This window comes from Lampetra fluviatilis, chromosome 7 (assembly GCF_964198595.1).
Source record: "Lampetra fluviatilis chromosome 7, kcLamFluv1.1, whole genome shotgun sequence".
NCBI lineage: Eukaryota > Metazoa > Chordata > Hyperoartia > Petromyzontiformes > Petromyzontidae > Lampetra > Lampetra fluviatilis.
This window is the reverse complement of record NC_136281.1, coordinates 12,245,167-12,271,822: the sequence shown is the minus strand read 5'-3', so window position 1 is coordinate 12,271,822 and position 26,656 is coordinate 12,245,167. Positions and strand designations below refer to the sequence as shown.

General features: G+C 44.1%; 1 protein-coding gene across 1 annotated transcript in view; it reads left to right on the top strand.

Annotated features, from left to right (window-relative positions):
• The window catches only part of LOC144933585 (tyrosine-protein kinase receptor-like), a 179,132-nt gene that overhangs the window by 111,439 nt on the left and 41,037 nt on the right, over positions 1 to 26,656 (top strand). Inside the window, exons 6-10 of the mRNA XM_078858531.1 lie at positions 8,656 to 8,760; positions 14,449 to 14,544; positions 16,570 to 16,747; positions 18,139 to 18,289; positions 23,364 to 23,495. Coding sequence (XP_078714657.1) covers positions 8,656 to 8,760; positions 14,449 to 14,544; positions 16,570 to 16,747; positions 18,139 to 18,289; positions 23,364 to 23,495 — 662 coding nt within the window. The remainder of the gene's footprint in view (positions 1 to 8,655; positions 8,761 to 14,448; positions 14,545 to 16,569; positions 16,748 to 18,138; positions 18,290 to 23,363; positions 23,496 to 26,656) is intronic.

The window sequence follows — 26,656 nt, the reverse complement described above, 5'->3', positions numbered from 1 at the left end:
CATCCATCTTTCTGCCAAATTGAGTCTGAATATGGCCCAAATTGTTGCGACAAATAAAAACCCCACAAATCATCGATGCACAGTTTGATAGAGTGTCACTTATTTTTTCACATGACTCCAGCCTCCAAGGCAGGGGCCTCCAAGGCAGGGGCTCAGTGTGAAACTGATTCAGGATTCCTTAAAGTGCTACTGGTTAGCCGTGGCACAGCTGCCGCCCGTGATTACCGCGACTTTTGCTGCCACATCGTGTAATTAGTGCAACGTGAACGCGAATGATAATGAGTGCAATGTGAACGCTAATGATAATTAGTGCTGCTGATGAATGCAGCTGTGCCCACAACAACACAACCACCCCACTTTCCCCCCAAAAAACATTTTTAATACTGCATCCCCAGCTTGCCGGCAGTGCGTTTATTGGAAATAATACTGGCATTTAAGGCTGTGGTGCACAAGGGGTTGGTGAAATGCTGAGATAATCACGTGACTAACATTCACATGCGCAGCTATGAGGCAGCCTGCAGTAAGACATTTTATGACCTATTCGGTGCAGTTATTTTGATTACATCTCCATTGGTGATTGTGTGTTTTCTCTCTGGACGCTCCAGTTTACTCCCATATACCAAGTTACCATAGATGGAAAGGGTTGAACATCTCAAGCCTGAAACTGTTCTGAGACTCTCGCTTTTGTGTCGGATACACTTTTGTGTCGGTCACCCGGCAGGCAGGGAGGCTCTGCCCCTCTCCCTTTTTGAGAGGTCTGGAGCAGGGGCCGGCAATAAAAGTAACGAGAAGAGACACTTTTTGTTCGAATTCGATCAACAAAACTCATTATTTCAAGAGCCGCGACGCGTGGTGAATAACGTCACGGAGCGGTCCCTCCAAAGAGCCGCATGCGGCTCCGGCACCGCAGGTTGCCAACCGCCGGTCTGTGGTGATCACTCCTCGACCATGCAACAGGCTCCCTTTTAGGCGTTTTGCATCTCCTCGCAGGAAGTGTCCTCACAAAGGCCTCCTGCCCCACACTTGATTCACCTGAACACGAACACTCCCCGTGCTCCCCGAGCCCTTTAACCCCCTTTGGTGGGTGGGGGGAGGGAGTTCCTTGTCCGATTTGTTCCACTCATCCTCTGGGCCCCTTGCCTTTTTGTTCCTATAACCTGCTGGGCCCTTGGGGGCCCTGACGTGCTTTGAGACTCGCCTACACTGACCCAAGAGTTGGCTGTGTCCTCTCTTGCCTCCCCCAGCAGGACGCTCTGTATCTTGACACTTAAGCTCCCCCAGGATTCCTCCCAAACAACTTAACAGGGCCCTCTCCTGAGCCCGACGGCTTCCTCGTACGCCTCACGACCCGCATTCTGCACGAACTTCTGACTGACCTGGCCGCTTACCCACAAACAGAGGCCCAGCACTGGTCCCGGATTGCCCCTTCAGGGCATCCACGGCTTCAAAGGACCACTTGCAGTGATGTCTCATGCTTGGAAAGAGCGAGATGGATTCTGACAGTGCCGCCATCCTTTTCCATGGCATTTTCGTGCCAAACTCTAAAGCCTCCATTCCATTGTCGTAAGACAAAGCTTCGCAGAGTCTCAGGACAGTTTTGGGCAGATTCAGCTGGAGATATTCAACTCCCCTTTTCATTTATGGTCACGCTCCCTTCTTCTCTCTGTCACGTGGAGGCATGGTACTGCCCGGGGAAATGGAATCACTGAGAGTGCGGATTGCTAAGCTGAACTGATCAGCAGTCTCGACACTTCTTTGCGCGTGCGGCCATGCTAATTAGCCGAGTGGGCTGCACTGTGCGGCCCACTCGCACCTCGAGCCACCGCCGTTGCCTGCAGGACGTTTTGGGCGTCCTGATTATGGGGCCGTCCGTAAATGACGTCACGCGATTTTGGAAGATTTTTGACCCCCACCCCCCTTCGTCACACGGCGTCACAAAAAGTCAGACCCCCCCCCTCAAATATGACGTCACAAAGCTCTGCCCTCCCCCTAAAATATAATACATGCTTCAAATCGCTTTAAACTATTGTCATTGTAGTGCGTATTTAATGTGGCGCTGCACTCTGATGTTGTAGGAGAAAACATTTATTAAAAAGTCTATTTAATTAAGTAGAACGTGTTGTCTAAATGTATTTAAAGTTGCGCATTTTGATGTGACGTCACATTTCTCACACCCCCCCCTCGTCACGCATCGTCACAAATGTCTGACCCCCCCCCCCCCTAGGTGCGTGACGTCATTTATGGACGTCCTGCTTAGTGAAAACCCTACTCTTAATCCCACTCGCACAAGCTAATTTTACCATTAAGCTACGTGAGCTGAAACACTTGTGAGCCCTGGCTCAGAAACTAAAAACCCTGAGAAAATGGTGGCAGGAAGGGGTCTTATGGTGGAGGTAGGGGCATTCTCTCGAGGGGTGGTGGGTAGCCAGAGCCCCCCACCCAGCTCAATCAATAATCAATTGATGAGTTTCCGGATGCCCAACCTAGGACGGAGAACAATAGTATTCGTAAGTAAGTAAAACTCATCTTCTTGGTTTTTTCGTTAAAGTAACGTAGAATGGAAATAAAAAAATAATAAAAAAAAACATCATTTAATAATTCTTACGACGTTTCGGCCACAACGCAAGCAGCCGTCCTCAGGTGGAGAGCAGGTCTGTCGAGAAGACACCTGAGGACGGCTGCTTGCGTTGTGGCCGAAACGTCGTGAGAATTATTTTGTAATGTTTTATTTTTATTATTTTATTATTTCCATTCTAAGTGACTTTACCGAAAGAACCAAGAAGATGAATCCTTGCAGTCACGAAAACTTTAAATCGAAAAGTAAAACTCAGTTTTATATCGCGCCATTCACACAAGGCAATCAGGGCTTTACAATCGAATCCCAGTAAAAAATCCTTAACATTAAAACTAATTAGAAAACAGCACTACGCAGTTGGCTATGCAAGAGAAAATTAATGTGATTTCAGACGAGCCTTGAAAACCTTCACTGACGGGGCTTCCTAATCGACTGGTGCAAGACATTGCACAAACGACGCCCCTGACTACCTAAAGTTCACTAACCCATTGAACGCAGATTTTGTCTTTGGTACACTCAGATGCCTGGATTTGGTGGATCGAAGTTGCCAGACAGGGGCATACGGTATTGAATCGGAGCGTGTAGGTAACCAACATACGAAGAAACTAAAACATTATTATAGATCACGAATATTGCATGTTGTTCAATAGTGATTGTCTATTGAAAATATTGGCCCCTGCTGTAGGCATTTGTGTGGTGGAGATTGAGTTTTATCCTTTCATGTGTGTGGCTTTTTCTAGACACCCCACTTTCATTCTGACAAAACTTTTTTTACGCTTCCAAATGCCAGAAAGTTTTCTGAAAACATTGAGACAATGCAAAGGCTTTCCTGTATAAATAAAATGGTTTATATATGGCCCGTATAGCCAAATATGGAATCATATAATTTTTTGCACGAAAATTTTGTCATGCATAGGGGTGTACCATTGGATAAGGTCCTTAGTTAGAAATTGCACGGCGATATCTCATCCAATCCAAACTGTTGGTTCGGGAGATTACTTGAACACTTTTACTATTGATATTGACTGGAATAAAAATGGAAAACAATGATATAATTGCATCAGTTTATGTCCGATCTTTTTGTAAAATCTCTATCTTTTTTATATACAGAAAAAAAATATTTAAAAATATACTTTAGTCGATTTCATGTGCAGAGAAACAGTTAAAACTCTATAAATAATAAACAAAATAAAATAAGTAATATTTAAAAATACTTTTTTTTAAACACGCTTTAATGAAATGTACCGTACAAGTAATGGCAGAACTCCACGACTCCAGGAAGTGGCCGCAAAGCTTGCCATAACGTAAGGGCCGTGGTGATTTACAGCCAACGTTAGTTGAGCGTGGACAATTAGACCCAACCCGAAACATAACATATAAAAAAGATTGTTTAAAAATATGTTTTATGATAGGATATAGTATTGTCACCAATATGACATAAGTATACCAAGTTTGCAGTCGATACCACATTGAGAAGTGGGTTAAAATTGAGTTACAAGATTTGAGGATACGACAACAACAGAGTGAGTTAAATAAAAGCGTGTAATAATAATGATAAACAATATTAAACACAATTTATAGCACGTACATATTTCACGAGTCAGATGCACTGTATCTCAGCCTCGCTGTGCGCTGCGTTGCACCGCTAATCGAGTAGATAACCTTGCGTTCAATAAACCCTCGGAGCCAGGATGAACGTCCAACTCCAATCGTCATTTATTGATTGTAACAAGGTAAAACTGGTGAGAAAACACAGATACAGCATCTGTTATAATCCGGAAACACCAACACAATGAACACCACAGCATCAGAACATTGTCTTAGATAACAATAGATCCTGGACGGACCAGGCCCCTACATTACCACTGAACAGCTAGACAAGAACACAAGCTGGTGCGTTGCATACAGGCACATCGTGTATTCATCCCACTGCACCCCAAATGTACAGCATTACACATAACACTAAACTGTGGATGAGATGCTTTGTCATTATTTGGTTCTTTTCGGTTAAGTCACGTCTAAAAATAAAATAATAAATTAAAATAACATATTACGACGTTTCGATTGCAACACAAGCAATCATCATCAGGTATAAAAGAAATAGCAACAAAATCATCATCAGGTATAAAAGAAATAGCAACAAAAATCTGAGAGTAAAGATGCTTCGTCATCTTTACTCTCAGGATCGCAACATAGGCACAAGTCTGACTCGACCTACTAAATCACAAGTAACATCCACAATAAGGAAAGTCGCAGGCTTTGTTACTAACTAGGCCTCGTATTTACTACAACAACTTAACGGCACCATAAAGGCATTTACATCACTATAACGGTAATTCCAACATTACAACAGCATTGTCAATATTATAGAAATATAAACAACTTACAGACAATGCTTCTTAAGCTCCCACAATGGACAAGTGCGGCTGTGGTCTCACTGAGATGCGATGCGTGCCGCCATCTTGAATTATCAGTAAAATGGCCGAAGCCCGCGTGGTTCACTGAAAATCTAAAATCGTCACTTCCTGGTCACGTGACCAAAATTAGCATAAAAAAACAGGAACGTCCTGTGAACGTACGCTCCACATCTGCCGTGAGGCAAGACACACTGCCACTCAATACGAATTCCCAAAGGCAATGACCAAAACAAGGAAGTGAAGTGGTCCTGCCCCAACCAATGAGTTTACATTTGCGTTGCAGAAACATTTCAAAACTTAAATGGTATGCTTTTTTATGTTGTTATAGATTTAACAGAAAACCCAAAATAAACACATTTTAAAACACCAACTATCCCTCTTATGTATCACACATCCAAACTTTAGTATCTAAACATAGTTTTTGTACATCGAGGTTTACTACTTAAATCGTATAATTTGTGTATTTTTCTTTCAGTCCCTGACCAAAACGGTCAGTCAGCCTTCACTAAATGGGCGAATATTCGATCCGTGATGCTACACTTAGTGTCTTACGGCCCTCAGCATTGAAGAAAACCTTCCTCTTCAAATCCAGGCTCAAGACGTATTTCTCTTCTAGCGATCACGACTGTCTCTTCCTATGAAGTGAATTCGATGCACTTCTGCCATAGAAATATTAAACTAAACTAAAATAGCATCGTCTCAACCCCCCCCCCCCCCCTCTGGCCTACTCCTCTCTTTCCCTGCTCAATAACATTCCCTTCTTTCGTGCTGTGCGCGGTGCTTTTAGCGCCACAGTGCGTGGATTTGTAGCGTTTATTTTCATTTGTTTGCTGGTGACGGTGTATTTCATATCGAAATCGCCTCTAGTGCTGCTGCTGCTGCTGGTGGCAATAAAAGTTGTTTAAAAGTCAAAAAGTCTTCTTCAAACTCTTTACATATCCTGATTCCCCCCCCCCCCCCCATGTTTGAAATCACAACGAAATGCGATTGCATTTAAGAACGTTTCACAAACTCACGTGAAACTGCACTGTGTGGTGCAGCGCCCTCTGTCTGAATCTGCCGCGACAGATTGTGACTGGCAGACTTTTTTTTAAATGTCACGACTCGGTAATTGTTTTTGTGTGTATATGTTGCGCTCGAGCATTAGCGTCGAGCATTGTTAACCATGTTTACAATGTCACCTTTGCCTTAATAGTGGGGAGGCATCCGGGTCGGCTCGCCCATCACAGCTTCCCTTCACTGCTTTCTAGTGCCACAGTCGTGGGGGGTGGATGGAGTGGGGCTGGGAGGGGGCAGTGGGGTTTGGCAGCCGTCACCGTTATCAATTCGGTACTACAAAGCACTTAATGTAATTAAATGTGAAGTTCCTGCGTCACGGGATGTGGGTCTGTGTACTTGATGCATTGTACATCACCGGAGGTCAGCACCCCGAGCGGTAATGCTGTCGCGCTGTTCCGCATCTCGCGACGCGTTCGCAAAATGAAAAGGGAAGGACCCCCAGCCTCGACGAGTCCTGACGACTCGCTTCTGTGCGCTTTGGCACGAGCGCTTCAGTAAACGAAAACGGCAACAAAAAATGTCATCGTCTCTGCCAAGATGAGCAAACGTGGCTTTGGTCATCATCTCCATTGCCGCCGCCGTGTGTGCTCGGGTCACTGTCGCGTGTCGCAAGGCATGCATGTCTGATGTCTCGTTTCGCGTGCTTGGGAGCTTCTTTGGGAAAGTGAATTCGTCGATATCTTGCTGAACAGCGCGTGGTACAATCCAAATGCACATCAGAGAGCTGATAGATCACAAGCGTGACAACTACACACAATACAATATCTCCGATGCTACTCAATGCCACATTTCTGTGGTGGCGGTGAGTGTCTTCATAATTCAGGCACCGTTTGATGATCTTAATATTAAATAATAACAACTAACTTAATTATGCACAGGTGAATTGCTTTTGGCTCCCCCACAGTGATGCTAATTCTGGCAGGTCGTGAGGGATACGTGGCTGAGTGTTGTGGTGCTGTAGTAGAGCACTTCAAAAATTATCACAAGGTTTGGATTAATTTGTCTTACAAAGAACTTGGGTCAACAACAATATAAATATAACATTTCCACCACGGGCTAAAGACTGCCCACAGAGATTAGTGCTATGAATGTGATCATTTTAGCATGGACAGAGACTCATAATCTATACGTAACCAAACACTTAAGTTGGACGAACGGTAATCAAGTGCTGTTGAACATGAGAGGAGGTGTCACGCTGCTGTGAGGGCATTGTACCACCCTACCATTCTCCGTGCTAACAGTTTTAATTTAGGTTTGTTTTACCTGTTTATTTTTGTCATCATGTATACAACATCCACGTATTAAAACTATGGCACGTTTTCAGTCCACTGCTGGATGACGGCATCCCATTCCATACACGACGTAAATAGTGAAACAGGAAGTGCATTTATTGTATGTAAGGTGCAAATAAGAAAGACACATTCTGGCCCTTACAATTTTATGAAACAAATTTTGCAAAGGATTCATCAGTGACTTCTCTACCAGATGGGTGCAGACAACACAACCCCTCTCAGGAGGCCTGGTCTGGTGGGTGCTCAGCAATGATATAATTTATCATTGTCGCATGTTGAATTCACAATCTAATTATCCACCTGGTTTTAGATTCGCTTTCTCTCTCCCCTTGGACTCAGACCTTTGGGTACAACTCCAAAAGCTGTCTCGCAAACCTGTTCATCTTAATCCTTTACACCAGTCCATCCATTCTCAATATTCTGTCCTGATTATAGACTGCAATTGCATCCCAAACTTTAAGTTTTATTGAGAGGTTTGTAAAATAAATGGCATCTGCAGTGCATTGTGGGAAGTGCAGCTTAGTTTCGTTTATATGTGACTCACGTTGGCAGGTAGGTAAAATCTATTTTGTTACTACACCAACATGTGTAAAAAAAACACATGTTGGTGTAGTAGCTGCGAGTGGTCACTACAATTCACCTTCTATCTTCTTTTTTCGTTTGGCATGTAAGCAACAGTTTGTATAGATGTCATAGTTCAATGTTAAGGTCCTTCGAGCAATCCAAGGCGGCAATAGATGCTGTATGGATTGCAGTGATGCTGCCAGGGTGTGCGTGGACGGCCAACTCGTTGGTGATGTGTTTGATGGTTTGTGCTTTACCACAAGCGCAGTGTGATGCTTCTTTTGATTTGACATTCATGTAACGTGTATGCGTCCGAGCCCCGGTTCAGTGTGGGGTCTACAGCCGTCGTGAGAGAGAGAATCCCGGCACTTCCACAGTCGGGTTCTCAATGATGTTTTTGTTTGCCAAGTTCATAACCGCCCACCCTTCAGACCATCGAGTTCCGGTGTCTTAATTGTTAGCTGCCAGATCGGAGGCGCTGTAATCTGCTGGGAGAGTAATGCGTCGAATACCTCACTCTGATTAGCTCCGATTGAATCACAAGCCTGCCATGATGTTCCCAATAAAATTCAGACTTTCCTAAATTTAGTTGCAAGCCACGAAGTGGCTGTGTGGGTACAGCTTCATCACGAGGCAACACATTGTTCTCACTTCAGAGATGAACGTAACGTATTATTTTTGTTTGCTTCATGTTGATGTTGTTAAAAGATGGCTCCACGTCTGCTCGCTGTTTACATGTTGCATGCAGGGTCCTGCTCGCTGGAAGAGAGCAGTTGCAGTGGGCCGACTGTTCCGAGTAAAAGCGACGGGACTCGGGAGCAGGAGGTCGCAAAGATGGCTGCACCAGTGAGACGTAAGCGTCTAAGTACAGGCATACATCACTTATAACCAGCATTGTGGATACCACTAGCAGAAGCATTCATACGGCCCCTGGAATCAACAATTTATTTTAACGTCGAGGTTAAAAACAACAACAGAATCATGCTCTAATCATCATAACGGTATAAAAAAAACATACTATCAGGAATATCTACATGATAGAAATATGCAAAGGGATTCTGCTTTGAACAGATAGGAGGAGAATTGGTTTTCGAGAAATTGAGAAGAAAATTGCCCAGGAACACTTTGCAGTGAGAACGGGATCCGCACTCTTGCAGTGCTGCCACATTGCATCAGACAGTGCCCTGCCTCCTCGCAACAGAGAGGAGAAGGCGGCGCAGTGGCGGCTCCTGCAAAATCAACAGCTTAAGCATGTAAAGGCAACTTCACTTCTTTAATATTAATGAAAAATAAAGTGACTCTTACAATACATCTTGTTTGTTTCTATACTCACTATTAAAACAAACCACTCAAGTTTATTTTATTAAAGATTCCACTAGGTGGCGACAAATTATATTGTTGGATGAAACGTGCTTACGTATGATGACGTAAGCACGTATGATGACGTAAGCACGTTAGGGCGAGCCCTCCCGGAACCCATAGAGAATGCATTGCAGCGCCCCCGTTCGAAAAAAAACATCTTTGAATGTAAGTCTATGGGACCACTCGGGGCGATTCTCAGCTGGAGGGAAATCGCCCAAAAAGAGGCGGTACTCCACAGAACGTAGCATGACGCTGATTGGACTATATCCAGAGGCACAGTGGCGGCTAGCGTGACTCTGTGGTTGAATGACATTGGTGGTGCGTCGCCCAATCGCCCTAATGAAGAAACCGCCCCTGAGGCGGCGTTACCATAAATGGAAAACATCTCAAGCTAGACCTGCCTAGAAAGGTGTCCCGGCAGGTCTGCAACCAAGTCAAAAGACATGGAGGTTGTAGATTAAAATCCCTGCTCACGGATTCTCTTGGCAAATGCAGGCACGGCACCACAACACGCATGGGAAGGGAGTCTCACATCATGTGTGTGATCCACCAATAATCACCTCGACATTTGATAGCTATACAAGGCAAACCCCTGATGAATCTTGGTTTGTGATGTCATTTTCTCGTCATTCCACAATGTAATTTTGGCTATGCCCGCTGTAAGGGCATATGGAATGAAAAACTACTCATCTCTCATGCAGATATCAAAATCGAGATGTATTCGGAGCTCGTATTTCGTGCAATTAAGGAAAATGCTTTTCTGCCTATTGTCAGCGGACAAAAAATGTCAAAATGGGAAAAAATATTGCCATTTCATATTTTCCACCCCCATAATATCCAATATAAATTTATTTTATGTGAACACATGAATTAGACCCATAATTTATGAGAAAATTTAATAATCCAGGCAAATGAAGTACAATCACAGAAGGTAGTTCAACAATTGGTGAATGCTATACAACTGATAGCAAAATAAAAACGTATTCTTGCCTTACCATTATGTGAGAGTTCTAAAATACATTTGTTAATATTGCGAGTCATAGGTCCAATTCTGGCTCTGCCACAATTTGGACGATTTAAGAAGCAATGTTTTCAGGGCAGTAACAATATTGCAAATTAATCTGCAATTAAATAATGTATTGCAAAGTTGGTCATCGATTGAGCCACCGTATGAAGGCATAGGGGTTAATCTGGAACAGAGACGCATATGGCCCTTGGTGTGGTAGTTTTATGCAACACTCAAGTGAAAAATTAGCACAATAAAGCAAATAATAAATAAACAAAGGGGGTAAAACAATTTAATTGCTTTCGTGGAAATGTTACAAAAGAGTAAATGAATATGGTTTATATGATCAGATGTTATCATGTTCACATAGGTCATAAACAAGAGTAGCTGATTTTCCTCCAGCCTTGTTCAATATTATCTCTGCATCTTTAACCACCCCACATATGAAACGATTTTCATGTTTTAAGTAACCATTTTATGCTTTTACAGTCACCCTGTAATTTGTACACATTCCTTTGTTGTAAGATAGTAATAACAACAGGAGAATCTTGCATTGGGATAGTTGACCAATTCTATTGAAAGGAATGCCTTGCCTATGAGAGGAAACGTGAGGCAATGAATTAAATCACAGTCTAGGTCTGCGAGAATTCTCCTCGCTGCCCATCTGCTTGACCGCCATGTTTTCTGGCCACATCACATCTGGGAATTTCACATCTGCGCCAAAAACGCCTGCGGTGCTGTCTCCTTGCTCCGCTGTTCATCTCTGTTGATGTCCCCGAGACAGCGGGTTCCACATTCAACACCATCAACAATTTGTCATTTATTCAGCACCGAAACGCCCCCGCTCCTCACAGCGTCACACTGCCTTTGTCTCCTTTGTGTTGTTTACAAACCAACACCAGGTACTGATTTAACGCCGAGTCATCCGCTGCACCAACTTCAATGGACGAGGTGTCATTTGTAAGCTATGATACGATAGGACATTTTATGCCAATTCGGTCAAAATTATTCAAGCATCTGACATGTGACCAGATAACCATGTGATCCAATAATTTAGCTTACCATTCCCACAGCGTTGTTTCTCCACTCTACCACTTACAACAGAGCTGCATGTTTTTCTTCTGATTTTCATTTCGATGACGTACACGTACGATTCAGCAGTACACACACATCATCGGAACGGAATCGGAAGAAAACATTAAATAACTTTATCGGTAACGAGGCTCCCACAAGGCTATGTGGGAGGGTGCCGTGGCACAATTTGGCGCCAGCTATCATAGAGTGCGGTCGTGTCGCTACAGTTTTCTACGATGAGTACAATGTTTTTTTTTAAAACAACAGCTGTATGCCTCTCTCAATAAAATTAACAAGAACCACGTGCGCGTTCCGAGATTCAGCGGTGAACGGGACCCACCCTGCAACTTGCAGACATCTCGGAACGGGAAAGGGTTAATGGAATTCACTCTGCAGTCGATCCTTAATATGCGGCTAAATTATATATGTCTATGTAACTCATTCTGGATATTGTATCAATTTTAATGAATAAGATGCCCTTTGAAAGCTTTTTAATATGTAGGTTATGGTTATGAAGTGTACCTTAGGGCCAATAATTTGCCTGATCTGCCCCGTTGCTGGCTGCTCATCAAGCTCATCTTGAGCCCCATTTTTTAATTATAAAATGGAAAGGCGTCATTCTGTTTTTGTTCATCTGTTTATCAACTGTGACGATTGCTCATGAACCCACATTTAAATGTGCAATTGCGCGAGATGTTGCCTTATTCTATTATTATTACTGTGTATTGTTTTATTGTGTTATTTAAATTAAATAAATTCACCAAATCACAGTGGGGGGGGGGGGGGCAGGGTAAATACAGTTCCTCGATGTGATGTATTACCTTTGAATCGCAATGGGCTACCTCCTAGTATACAATCATCCATACACACAAAAGCGCACAATTGCACATTTAAATATCGCCATCGTGTTTCCTTTCATCTTGGATGATTAGTGACCAAGCCAATGCCACTGACTCGTAAAATATAAATGTGGGAACAGAGTAATTTAAACCAGTGACACCCGCCACCGTTCTGTTATTTACCTATTTAATCAGGTGTGTTTTTTTTTACAGGCAGGCATTTAAATTAGCCACGTTCATGTGGTTATAAAATATCCACACACTCTCTCCTTAATGCATTGTCAGTGTTTTTTTTTAGCTCTCTGTCTTTTGCTGTATGAGGCTTTGTAAACACAATATGCACAATTCACTTAAACACGCTTCCATCCTCTTCCCCCTGTTTAATATGCAAATTTGTACTTTCTCAAGACTTTGAACAATTACTGCACAAGGGAATGATATTAGCTGTAAAATACCCGCACCACAGCTTGTGCTCATTCCATGAACTGCTCTCCGTGAACAACGTAATTATCCGTTCCCAATTTAGAAGTGTTTTATTTTAATGACGGCTCTGCTCATTTGCCTCGAGGCCTCATCGCCGAGCCTAGATGCTTGCAGCTAAGCATTTCACTGGAGATCTCATCTACGTGTAAAGGATGCCACGTGGTTCCCCCATGAACGGTAACCAATGTGCGGTCGCGTGTCAACTCATGGAAATGCACGTAGCGGCTCGAACGTGTTCAAATATCATGTATGCACACAAGCCAGCAAGGAAGCTAGTCTCCCCTGAAAAAAATGGCTTGCATCGCAGTTGACTTTCAAAATGTGACATGGAAAACGTAAATTAGAGAGAGAACAAAAATAATACGACAAACATACACATTGTAGAAGATAATGGTGTTGTTTAAAGTGTTCCTGTATTTATGACCGTTATGATTTTAGTAAAAAACAAATACTTGAATAATATGTGCAGTGGTTTTAATTATTATGAATGTTAGCTGCTATTTGAAATCACATCAAATAACCACTGTTGTATTGCTAGATTTGTTTATCATGATTTTTAAAGTGCTTTTACATCAAGGCAAGGGTTACAGTGCCAGATGGTGCATATACTCACTTGTTTTAACATATAAGCTGAAGGAAAACAGAACAAATAAATACTAAACCTAAAAAGAAAAGAAAAAAAACTATTGTGGTAAGGAGATACATTTAAATAACGTTTTGTACTTTGGTATAAAAAAAAAACTTTTTAGTCATCAGTGCCAGCATGCACAGAGGTCTTCATTTAACCATTACTTTCATATACCCCTGCAGGGTCACGAATGGTGATGCAGAGAAAAAGGCTTTGGGGCACCTTGTACCGGCCCCCAAAAGCCTTATCAGCATCATGTTCCTGACCTGGCGGGATAATTGCGAACAAATCGGTTAAAGAAGACCACTGCGGACGACCAACAATAGAATGCAACATAAAAAATGCCAAAAATGAAAAGGCATCTTGCTGTGCAAGATGTGGGAAGGATGTCGATGTTTAATGTATTTTACGCAGGGATACTCTAAGGAATAATTGGCAGGAAGGTACATAAATAATTAAGCAATGCATTCATGGTTTAGAATCAATAAAGAATACATTCATAAAGAGAGTTCATTCATGGTCCCATTGACCAGCCTTCGTCATTATCAAGTGCTTTTGCTCATTTTCATTGAGTTTTTATTTATTCGTATCATGTAGCTGGTTTATCCATAGGACGAACACTGCAGACCTTCTACAAATTGGCATGCATTTAATTGCCTCTGGAGATGTAATTGGCAGCAATGTCTCCAGAACAGGATTCGAGCTCCGAACTTTCTTTTAGGCATTCTAGCAATCCAACCGACGTATAAACTGGGCCCATTCCCGCCAGGGGTTTAGTCGCACCTCCGATTAGCATGAAAGACGTTCCACATACATACATACATACGGTGTGATTTTGTGGCAGACCTTCCGGCATGTGTCTGCAGAATGCATGAGCCAGAATTCTGCATGAATATAAATGGACCCCATCCCCCATTGGGGGCTAATCTCACCGTGCCGATCGAGTCGACGTGGGATCAGTGCGGACTGAGGCATGGCTGGTGGGGAAAACAGTCCTCAATTAATTTCATATCCAGGAATCGAGCCGACTTTCTGCAAATACTAATGAAGTGGGCCCATTGTTACATCCACGTTTTTTTGGTGGGTGGGGGGACGGGGGGGGGGGTGAGGCTTGATAGTTCCCTGTGCTTTCTTCCATGCCACCCCAAGCGCAAGCACAGAAGAGTCGTCGATCGGTGGACATCGATTTCCAGGACTCGAAACTTGATGGCCTCGACTTGGAGCTGGAGCTGAACTCCACTCAGAGTATGGCCAGCACCACTATTCATTTTGCGAACAGAAAGCCACTCAGGAATGGTCGTCAACTAAGTTCTTATTTAATTTTAGTCAATGATGACTTTGAGTGGACAAAAATAACCAAGCTTGATGATGACAATGACTACTTACTAAAAAGACCAACGCTTCACGATGACGGGCGTAATTGACTCGTATGGATGAAGACAGCCTTAGCAATGCACCGAGAGAGACCAAATATGATCATTTGCTATGTATTTTTCACCACGTATAGCCCACTAAGCTATACAGCTCTTTTTCAGAAGCGACTTGGCCACACATAGCTCAACGAAGTGGCTTATCACATGAAAATGTATATCAGCCAAATACTCTAAAATACAGAATATACAAATATTTACTGAATTCACTGATTGGCCAACCTGGTAATGCTAACAACTACGGATGGACTATTTTTGTCTGCTTTAGTTGACGAGACTAAGAAAATTACAGAATGAAATCCACAGACAAAGACGTGACTAAAATCCCACAGGTTTTCGTTGGCTAGACTATGACTAAAAAAATGGCTGATTATTTTAACACTGGCTAGCACACACTCATCTCCGGAGAGGCGCAGTTGAATTAATATTGTGCGTAAATGTGTAGTGCAATTAAACGTACAATACTTGCTTGACAGCCTTTGCATACATTGCAAATATGATAATTTGTGAAATGTAACACTGTTTTATATATGTGTATATTAACATTTCCAGATGAGTGAATGTCCTTCTTACCAACTATGAAATGTAATGCACAGGGCATTTTCTTTCACAAAAAGCACACTTGCCTAGGTGGCTGAGCTGCAAAGTGGTGGTTGTAAGAGAAACATTCACATCTTATTGATGTAATTTAACACGTTGAATTGTAAACGCCAGTTGTCACAGTGTGACGAGCTCTAACAAGGACCGCATCCAGACAGCACCCGAGCTATGAGTAGATACTCCAGTGTGTCTGTGGCCCCTGAGATCACAACCCAGACGCGGTTGGATATATTAGAGTGCATCCATTTACCTTTACCACATTAGAATGTTGTGAACTACAACGGATAATTATATCATGGGACCTCCTTTGCCAGTGTCAAAATATGAGAATAGGTTTTCCCCTTTTTTCTGGCAACAAAACAGGTGTTAAGATGTTAAAACACCAAACTGAAACCTTTTGAAAGGAATCATGTCTGCATTAACCACAGATACTTGTGGTGAAAATACAAACAAAAAACACGCCCTGACAGTATATGCATTGTCTTTGAAACTGATTGGTCCACACCAGAGACAGCTTTCTTTCGAGCCTAGTCTCAAACGGTGTTAGATCAGAGGACGCCAAAAAAAAGGAAAACCTATTCTTATATCTTTGATAATTAGAGTTTTTAAATGGCCCCATGTACGGCGTGCCACTTCTGGATAAACGTTTGAACGTTACGGCAAAAAACCTCTAAAGGCCAGACCTTATGAAGCTATATGTTGAGGTGAGCTGGAAAGACTGCCTGAAAGTGAATAAGAAATTAAACCAAAAAATTCAGGTCAGACACGCTGTTCGTGCAGTAAATATACCACGCACAACAAGATGCTGACTGATTCAGTCAATCCACATGCATCGGTCTTACGACGAGGTAAAGCTCTATGGCAATCATGTGTAGGACATTCAAGATGCACTTATCAACATATAGTGGAGTGTAAGACGCTATTGATGAAAATTACCTGAAAATTACATTTGACGTGTGTATTCGTGCAGTCTGAAAACCAAAAAGAAACCGCATTACGTCGTGTCAACGGTGAGGATGTAGAATTTTGCTCCCGATTTAAATATCCCAAATTTTTTATTTCCCTGTGGGAGGAAACCGGTGTGAGTAACCTGGAAATGAGCGCATAGGTGCGAGGGAATGTGCAGAGACGAGCCCCTTGTTGGGGCAACCGCGACCACGTGCATTCTGATGCCACTTTCACCACTCGCCCGCCTTTGTTTTTGGTTACCCCCACCTCACCCCACACCCCCGGTTGTCAGTCAAGGACAACACGCTCCAGTGGATGTTCAAAACATGCGGCGCGAGTGGGCCGCTGGGGCCCACGCAGGTGCAGTGCGACAACGCGTACCGCAACACGAACATAACGGTGGAGGTGCCGCGCTCGGGGTCCTTCCGCGGCGTGCAAATTTGGCGCGTCCCGTTCACCAAACACTATCAGTAGGTCTGCCACAAACATCTGCAACTAAAAAAAAACACACAACGTGGCTCACTGCAACGATGGTTTCTCGATCGGGCGATCAGCTGGGGGGGGGGAGTGGGGTGGTCTCTTGGGTGTTGCCGTGAAAAATTACGTTGAACATCTCCACTGTTACGGGTCAGAGTACAGCTGAGTGTGTGCCAGCAGATTGGCTTTGATGATGGCACACTCGCCTACCAAGAGTGCTGGTGGAGCGGCAATCAGCTCTCTAGATGGTGCTCCCAAATGGGCCACTACAAATAACAAGCCTCTGCACTCGAAAGTTTCGTGCATCAAAGCCATGGCCACTTTTGAGTGCTGCAAATGCAAAAAAAAACAGTTCAGAGCCCCTGCACTGCGAGATTGCAGTCGTGGTTTGTTGTTTATCCTATCGCCTCATCTTTCTCTCTCCGTTTGTCTCCCCAACTCTCAGCTCCAGCCACTACTCGCTGCCTCCTTAACATCGCCCTCTATAAACCCGCGCTCATTGAATTTTCCTCTGTTGCTCTAAGGTCAAGTGAAAAATTTTTTCATTAATTAATCTTCCGCGTTTCTGGTGTAAGTATTCCGCATACAAGGTGCCTTTGTGTACAAATTCAACGCGTCTGAATACAGACAGAAACTGACGAGTAGAAATAATTCTGAAGGTTCAGTATTCACTGTGTTGCTGGCAGGAGGTGGTTATTAAGGCATTTATGTCACACAAGGTGGAGGTATGACCAACACCATAGCCAAGGCTGGATTAAGGTTAATGGGGGGCCTAAGGATAATAGGAGGGAAGGGCCTAAGAATGTATTACATATTGCAAAACACTTTTATGAAGTCATCACATCTATTTTTTTATGTAAAATTACCACATTTTAATTCAAGGTAAGTCATCAAACATACATCTCTCACGACACTAATTTCTTCAAACATTTGTTCACCTCTTGTTTTAGCTGTGGCAAAGTTATGAATAATGTCGTCGTAATTCAAAGACATACAAATCCCCGTGGCCGGGATACCGTTGCTCAGCAGTTACTTCATTATGGAAAGGAGAGCCAACAAAACGTGAGGGCCTAAGGCCGATGGGTTAATCCGGTCCTGACCATACATGGCCCATTTTTATTTCTCAGCGCTGACGTCAATACACCAAGTTACCAATATTATGCGAAGGTAACCTCGGGGAAGCCCAGGAAAGATTGGTATTAAAATGTCCACTTTTGAAATATAGCAAGAAATCGAATCCATGTCACTAAAAGAGTGCATTGCAATAAACACTGTGGCATAGCCAAAATCATTATCTGTAGCTACCTCAATACAGGTACCCACTTTCGCCCACGCAGAAGAGATGATGAGACTCTCTTGGGACCCCGACTTTGTTTAATTGCAGGATTTCGGCGTACGGGGCAGCTGGAGGGAAAGGCGCCAGAAACAACAAACAACGTGCGCACGGCGTTTACATCTCGGCCAACTTCATCCTGCACAAGGACGAGATCCTCTACATGCTGGTGGGACAGCAGGGAGGCGACGCGTGCCCTTCGGTGAGCAGCTCTTGCACCTCCCCCCAAGACCACCACTGCCAGAGAATTGTGGGAGGCAGTGTAAAACACTGTTTGGCCAAACCTCCAACACTGCAGCCATCATCAGCAGCAGCATCATCATAATCATTATATTAAATAAATGTATTACAACTACTTAGTCCAAGTCGCTTAACAATAATGGAAAAATTGTACGCTAGAGGAATGTGCTTGAAATAAAGAGTGTGGTTATTAAAAGTGGTGGTTTAGCTATGATGAGAGGAAGGAGGGACAGTTGGACGTGGTTAAGGCATGTTTGGGTTTGGGGTAGTGACAAGGATTTGGGTAGGCCTGGTCATAGCTGGTGGGTCACGGCAGGGAGTAGCATGCTGTAGGATAGGCCAAGGGAGCAGGGCAGCCTGCCGGGTTCGAATCGCAACCTCTGCAATAAGCAACAAATGTCCTTATCTTAATTTTATGGCCGAGCCATTTGATCGCACTGTGACCTTTGCATGAATACATGTGGCACCTCTGTGTGACGAGCAAACGTGGTTCTTGCTGACTTGTTTTCTACATCTAAATGCACTTTTCCCATGTAAAACTGTTACACAAAGCCATGTATGCATGAAAGAGGCTTGACAAGCCATTCACACACAATTGTTGCTCTGAACACTTAAACAAAAACACATTCCATGAACTCCCATTTGGCCATATTCACCATTAATACTCGAGTGGGCTTTTGATTTACGTCAAAAGCTCTCAGTAATTACGCACATTTTCTAAACACATTTAATGCTACATGCGGGGGGTCTTAATCCACTGACCAGTAGCAGGAGCTTAAAGCTCTCAACACATGCCATCTTAAATGCAAAGCATTTCTCTATTAGAGCTGGGTTGTCACGCAGCAGCAGTATAAATGACTGTCCCGATTTAAACGCCCACTCCGTCCAATCCACCTCTCTTGAATTGTGTACACATTACCTTGACACCCTGCTACATCTGATAACTTAAGGCTTCAGAACATTAAACTACATTTCCACTCAGAAGCATGTTGAGCTGAAATAACAGCATTGTACGTTGGTTGCAGAGCGCAATGGCCGCAGAAGCCCAGAGTGTGGGTTGCGGAGTTAAGGGCAATAGACTCGGTGGGGCGGGGGGGTCCCCAATATATACGTCACCGCAATATACCATAACATGTTGGCGTTCGCGACGACCAATATTATACATAATAGAGATGTTTGGGTTAGATCGGGCTGTCGCCTGACGATGCTAGTTGTAACTACTGGCGAAACGTCGGACTCGCATTGTAAATGTTGTCGTGGGTTTACTCTCCAGCACACCGCGTGCACTGTACTAGTAACGAATTGGCACGTTTTGTTTACGTGACCAACCTTACTAATTGGCTGTGTCGGGTGGTGGCGGGTTTAACGACACGTTTATATTTACGCGATCTAACCCAAAACCCTCTATTATGGCTATGAATCTTGTTTTTTCATGAACCCATCGTAAAATTTCCCCGCACATACACCGTTAGGTTGTACAACTCGTATTTCGCGCATTCAAAGCGTATCATTAAGTAACACACCGTTCCATTGCACGCATATTCAGGTGATCATATGTTGATTAACTATGACTAACCCAACCGGTAATAGGTAATGCATATTCTCAAATGAACATAATTCATCGTAATCTATATGAATACACTTAACAACACATTAATATTTACGCGATCTAACCTAAAAAAACCTTTATTATGAAGGATATTGGTTGCGAAAGCCTCTGTGTTAAATCTTAGCATCTATGCCCAGCATCTTGCCTGATGCGTCTCAGTCTCATCGCGTTCTCTCACGTTGTGCGTAGCGAGTGCTCTTTGTAATCGGCTTAAAACTCTCCCAACACCTTCTCCAATCAAGCCAATCGAGCACAACTCATCCACTCCTCAAGGTAAGATCATAAAAATCATAGGTTAAGATGAAATATTTGTTGAAATGCTGTTTAAGATTCTGTGCTCTTTGTAACACTAAAAATGTGTTTTCTGTTGGAGTTATTGCTTAAAATGTCACAAATACGTTTTCGATTAAAAAAAAAAGGAAAACTATGAAGGCCAACACGCCACACGAGGTGTGATGTTTAAACACCTCACCAGGTACTCATTTGAGGCAGAGTGGACCTAGGGGAGGCCCAAGACTGGTTGAGATAATCGTAACTGGTGTTGGTCGTGAGCGGGAATCGATCTCGGGTCGCCGGGTTCGTAGCGCAGCGTGCTAACCACTACACTACCTCTCCCCACACATGCACGCATGAATACACGCACGTGCATGTGGCTGATGCGGAGTAGCAAAGGAGACCCCCCCCCACCGCCCCCCCCCCACCGCCCCCCCCCCCACCGCCCCCCCACCCACTCCGCAAGGGATATTGTTGCATTTGCTTTAGTAGCACCGATTGTGTTGGAACAGTTGACTCTGATGGAAATCGCTTTTTGCTGTTCTTCCCCTGGTGATTTACTTGATGTGCCGAGATAAAAAAAGGCACCCACTCGTTATGGATTATTATTTTTAATACTCACTTCTGAGCCATTTGGGATATCGTTGGCAAGGCAACGCAATAATTCGATGCGCGGGCGATTTGATGAAGTATTTAAAATCTGTCGTCGATGTCAAAGAGCAGAGGATGTAACGATGTGAAGATCTCTGCCACAAGCAAAACTAAGCCAAAGTGCCCAAGTTTTAGAGAGAAAATTTCGCATTTTTTTTTCTTAATTTGCACGTACGACTGTGAAATTGCATTCTAAAAACCCGATGCATTCACCGACACCTGCTCACCTCTTGCCATCCTCGCCAGCAGCTTTTTGGCTAACCATCAAACAAAGACGGTCACTGCATCACGCGCTTTCAGATGCGCTTCTGCGGCCATCTGGAACGCTCTTCCTTCCGATATTTAGCAAGCCACTGAAACAATGCAACATTTAAATCATCTAGTTTGAAAACTAATTTCTTTAGAACTGCTTTTTGTGTTCAGTTTATTGTGATTCCCCCGAACCTCCGATTAGCATGGTTGGCTACGTACAGTTGCGAAAGAAGTTCAGCATACATACAACCCGAGAAGCATGGCATTGTCACATGATCCCATGAGCCTCTATGTGGTGTTACAATGCGCGTAATCCACTCAGCCTAACACCTACTTGTACTCTTTCCACCTGGTCACCTTTTCACAGTTCCGTGGCCTAAATGGGATGACAGCAATTAAACTCACAGCCGCAGCGAGACAGGTTGGGAGAAACTTACTTGGGGAATCATGCGAGAGCCCAAAGGTTCATTTACAGATTGGGTCTGGCAGGCAATCGCTGTTGACAACACAGCCAAGAATGAAACCAGCCAGCCTGTAATCTGATTAAGGGAAATTGAGTCTCACTTTAGGATTGCTTAAATTACAATTTCACGGTAACAAAGGAGAGGGTTTTCGATGAATCAAGCAGAGACTTGAGTGCGTGTGTGTGTGCAAGCACACTCATGTGTACGTTTGAAGACTTCTACACAAGCGAATGTTTGTATTTCTGCCGCGGGCTACTGGAGAAAAATTCGTGTATGTGTTGTGGAGCGGCGATGCAGTGGTCACGACACCAAGCTACAATCCTGACGAGCTTGGTTCAATTTGTGGGAAAGACCACTGATGGAAAGTTGTATTTCGAGCTATCCTGGAAATCCCCTAGGTGAACTCAGCCTAAAGACAAAGTAGGTCGTTCCCATTGTCATCAAATCGCTCTGTCACGGTGCAACATGACTGCATTGCCTTTGAGAGACCCAGGTGCAAAAAGTAATTGGCATAGTTTTTTTGGGCAGTGCAGTAACAAACGAACAAAGGTTTCTATATCTGCAAAGCAAAACTTCACACGCGGAATAAAAAAGATCGTTGTGACACAAACACATCCCGAGTGCAAACATTCACACCCTGCACCGCACTCTCATGTGTTTTTTTGATCGGTCAAGTTCGCATGCCGAAAGAACCAAAGAGTAACTCCTGCAGTCACGAAAGTTTCAAATCAAGTTTGTGTGAGATCGCTTCATGGGGAGTGGTGATGAAGAGTTAGTCCACTGCATTATAATCCTGGTGTCCCTTCCTCAATTCCTCGCCACACACATAAACGGTGGCAACTTGCATGCGAACTTGACCGATCAAAAAAACACATGAGAGTGCGGTGCAGGGTGTGAATGTTCGCACTCGGGATGTGTTTGTGTCACAACGATCTTTTTTATTCCGCGTGTGAAGTTTTGCTTTGCAGATATAGAAACCTTTGTTCGTTTGTTACTGCACTGCCCAAAAAAACTATGACAATTACTTTTTGCACCTGGGTCTCTCAAAGGCAATCCAATCATGTTGAACCGTGACAGAGCGATTTGATGACAATGGGACGTTATCGTTGGCATGTGCTCACCACCGTGGTATCTGCGATACAATTCATCAAAATCTTGCCGCATGAAAATTACGTCAAATACGAGTTTAATGTAACATTTTTGCGGTATTCTTTTTTGTGCTTTGCTGTACTTCCAGTGTGAAGAAGATTACTTAAAAAACGTTTTCAACTGCATTTCACTCAACTTAAGCCAGCCACGAGTCTTTCTCATTCATACAATCTCGCCAACAGTGCACACGATGTACTCTTCTTAGGTTCTTTCGGTAAAGCCACGCAGAAAGTAAAATAAAATAAAAACAAAAATCACGACGTTTCGGAGGCAACACAAGTCTCCGTCATCAGGTGGGACCGTCACAGCCAGATTAGCTGTATCAAGATATTCTTATACGGCAACGCACACGATGTACGTTGCCGTATAAGAATATCACGCCGTCACACAATTGCCATGGCATTACAGCGATTACTCCTGGAAACATTTCACACAGCATACATGTACGAGAAAAGTATTTACAACTTGAATTAGTTGGGGTTTTTGTTGTATTTTCTAAAAAACTTTTTTGGAATTAAAATCTTGAGGGAAAAAATGCAACGACCAATATTAATGGCAACGTCACAAAATGTTGCAAAACACATCGCGGTCACCCCCCCCCACCAACCGGGGATTTGTCGTTTCTCTGCGGTGCGCAGATTGACCACCATGTGGACCAGGTTTGCCGAGGAGAGTCCACCGTTATAGAAGACGAGAAAAGGAGAGAGGGCAAAGTGTCGAAGTGGGCGGGAGGAGGCGGGGGTGGCGGCGGGGCCACGTTCGTGTTCAAGGTGCGTACCATACTTCGGCACTGTGTGTCGTCCGAGCGTCGTCAAATCATTTGCGGTTGAAAGCCGCGAATGATTTGCCCGCGCAAGCGTCTGCAGCGATCCCATCGATCCGCTGTTATCCGAGAGGTGCAACCGACATTGGGGGCCGTATTGTTGTCATTCTTGTCCCTTTGTGCAATCCCTGTCTTAAAAAGAAAGCCTATTTTTTATTTTACCAAGTGAGGCCCACTGAGCTACGTGGCTCTAATTTTTTAGAAGTGACCTGGCCTCAAATGATAGCTCAACGAAGTGGCTTATCACGTGGACATTTATAGCAGCCAAACCGTGCACACCAGTGGCAAGTGGTCTGCTGGAAACGCTGTTTTCTTCGTTTTTTTTAAATTAATGTTTGTGTTTTATAAAATTCGTCGAAAAAAGTGGCTGCAAATAAATCCTGTTCTCCAAGTTTGTGCTTTACCACTCGGATAAATTCACGGCTCACCACAGCTAATTGGACGCAACCATAGCGCGCCACCATATCGAATCAGACGCAATAGGAACTTTTTAGACAATCGAATTAACTGCCTGATATCTGTGTTACCCGCGTTTTTTTTTTCCATCCTGTTATGCGCAATATCACAAAAGAGAAAGTGTGAGCACGGCAAATGTAATTCTCTTTTCTATCAATCAGCCTTGCCAACGCAGAGGGGTCCACCTCAAGAGAGAATTGTGATGTCCTGGGCGTTGTTCTAGTACTGTGCATTACACATCAGGGCATACATATACATTGGCCTACTGCATCAAGGTCACGTCACAGCCAATCAATCAGCTGTCCTTCACTCGCGAAGTGGTGGTAGCCCCAGACGCAGCAGGATGAGATCGTTTTGGAGAGGCAGGTAAACTTTGGGGTGCAGGACAACGGGTGTAACTGGACGGGGTTGCAAGCGAAGGGGGTGCATGCCAAGAGAGAGGAAAGGTTTTTTTAACCCTTTTAACTCCAATTCTATATTTATATGTAAAATATTTAAAGTGCAATCACGCAAAAATGTTCAGTATTTATAGTTTCATTTCACACTGAAAGCAGAGTATGATGGGTAGACGTAACAGTATTTGGGCCAGTGAAATGGCCAAGTAGCAGCGCGTTTGTCTCGATCGTTGCAAAGGTTCAGAGTGCGAGTCCATAGCAGGTGTAAGACACTGCGGTTGTATTAATCATGCATGTGTGCCGTCTGCTTCGCAATGGACGTAGGCCACGTGTGCCGGCATCATGGTCCCAAATAAACAACTACATAACCTACTCGCACATCACTAACTCCTGCCGTTTTGCCCGACCGCTGAAAGTGGTGGCAGAAGCATCCCGGGCGGCTACAGGAAAGAGCCTTGCTGGTCCCAGGAATGCGAGAGACTGCAGCCAGAGTTCAATGCCACCCAAGCCCCGGACACAGCAACGGCACTCACTCACGTTTTCCGAGAAATCACGGAAAACGTGGCCTTCTCAGACTTCAGCAGGAAACCTGGGAACCTCCTCCGTCATCTTGGAGCCACCTCACTACCCACACCTGAGGTGCCAAAGGTCAGGGCCGATGACATGGTGGCCTGGCTACATCCTAGCCAATTCAAAGGCCCAGACTACTGCCGAAAAGAAACGCAGAGTCAAAAAGATGCTCAAGCTCTCTCTGTGTGAAAAAAGCTGCCCCGCATCAATATCTTTCAAGCAAACAGGGCTTGCTGGAATACATACCTGTCAACCCCTTTTCAGTGCCTACTTTATTACAGATCAATTCGGACCTTATTGGTCACCCCGTGCCCTTATAAATCTCAACGTTCATCCTACAAAGTCTCATCACAAGAGAGAAACACAAACAAATAGACAAAACATTTTTTGCCCGTATTTGAAACGGTTGTATGCCGTATAGACCTGAAAGCTCAATTTCCCTGTACAAGAATACGGGTAACCCGTATGGGTTGACAGGCATTGGAATGCTACTTCCGGGCTTCTGGCACCTCCGCCCTAATCCAGAGAAGACAATTGACTCATTGGCATTCCATCTGTTCAACAATGCCGCCAGGAAAGAATTCAACGTTTCCTTTTGCGGAAATCTCCTGACCCACAGACCCCGTCCAATGTACCTGGGGCATCACCCTTGACCGGACTCTCACCTCTCGCCATCATCTCACCAGCATCGGTCAAAAAGTAAAAAAAAGCAGGGTGAACCTCATCGAGAAACTCGCTAGAACGCCATGGGGGAGCACTGCTCGAATGCTCTGCACCACCACAGTGGCCTTGGTTCACTCTGCTGCAGGACACTGCTCTGCCTCATGGTCCAGCAGCTGCCACACAAAGATCATAGGCATACAGCTCAACGCCGCCACGACAACTGAGTGGCTCCTGGTGCTGCCATCCGCCACGATGCTACCGTGCTACGCGAGAGGGAAAACATTTAAAGTAATCCCGCCAGGAGTGTGCTTTAAATCGCACCGTCCATTCTGGAAAACAGCAGCCAATACCCATGCAGTTGGCACCACCAACATGTTATCCACATGGATGGGATCGTGGGACGCATGCAACGTAAAGGACCAACGCCCCATCGCTGATCCAACCATAGAGGTCTCTGGCTTCGACCTCCCCTCGAAGACAGTGGACGGAAACTCGACAGAATTCGTGAGCGCTGACGCGGCCACCTGCTTCATGAGTGGAACATCAGGAATGTGGAGCCCGAGCGTGACTGTGGCCACGAGTCCCGGACCATGGAGAGTACCGCATCGCCCTGTCGACTGAGACCTGTTTATTATTTGACCAGGTAAGGCCACCCACTTGAGCTATACAGCTCTGTTTTTCCAGAAACGATAGCTCAATGAAGTGGCTTATCACGTGAAAATTTAAAGCAGAACAAATACTCTAAATGCATGTTTCTAAATGCGGAGAGAAAAACCAGAGGACTCGGAGAGAAATTCATGCGACCACGGGGAGAACGTGCAAACTTCAAATAGGGTTGGGATCAAACCCACGACCACAGAGTTGGGATAAAATCCACGACCTCCTGTATACTAGGTGAGGTATTTAACGTCTTGCCACCGCGGCATCTCAGGAAGCCATGATTTGGAATCACCAAATTAGACATCCCATGATAAGCATTTCCCATCATGCTAATAAAAAAGATTACTTAATTTGATGAAATTAC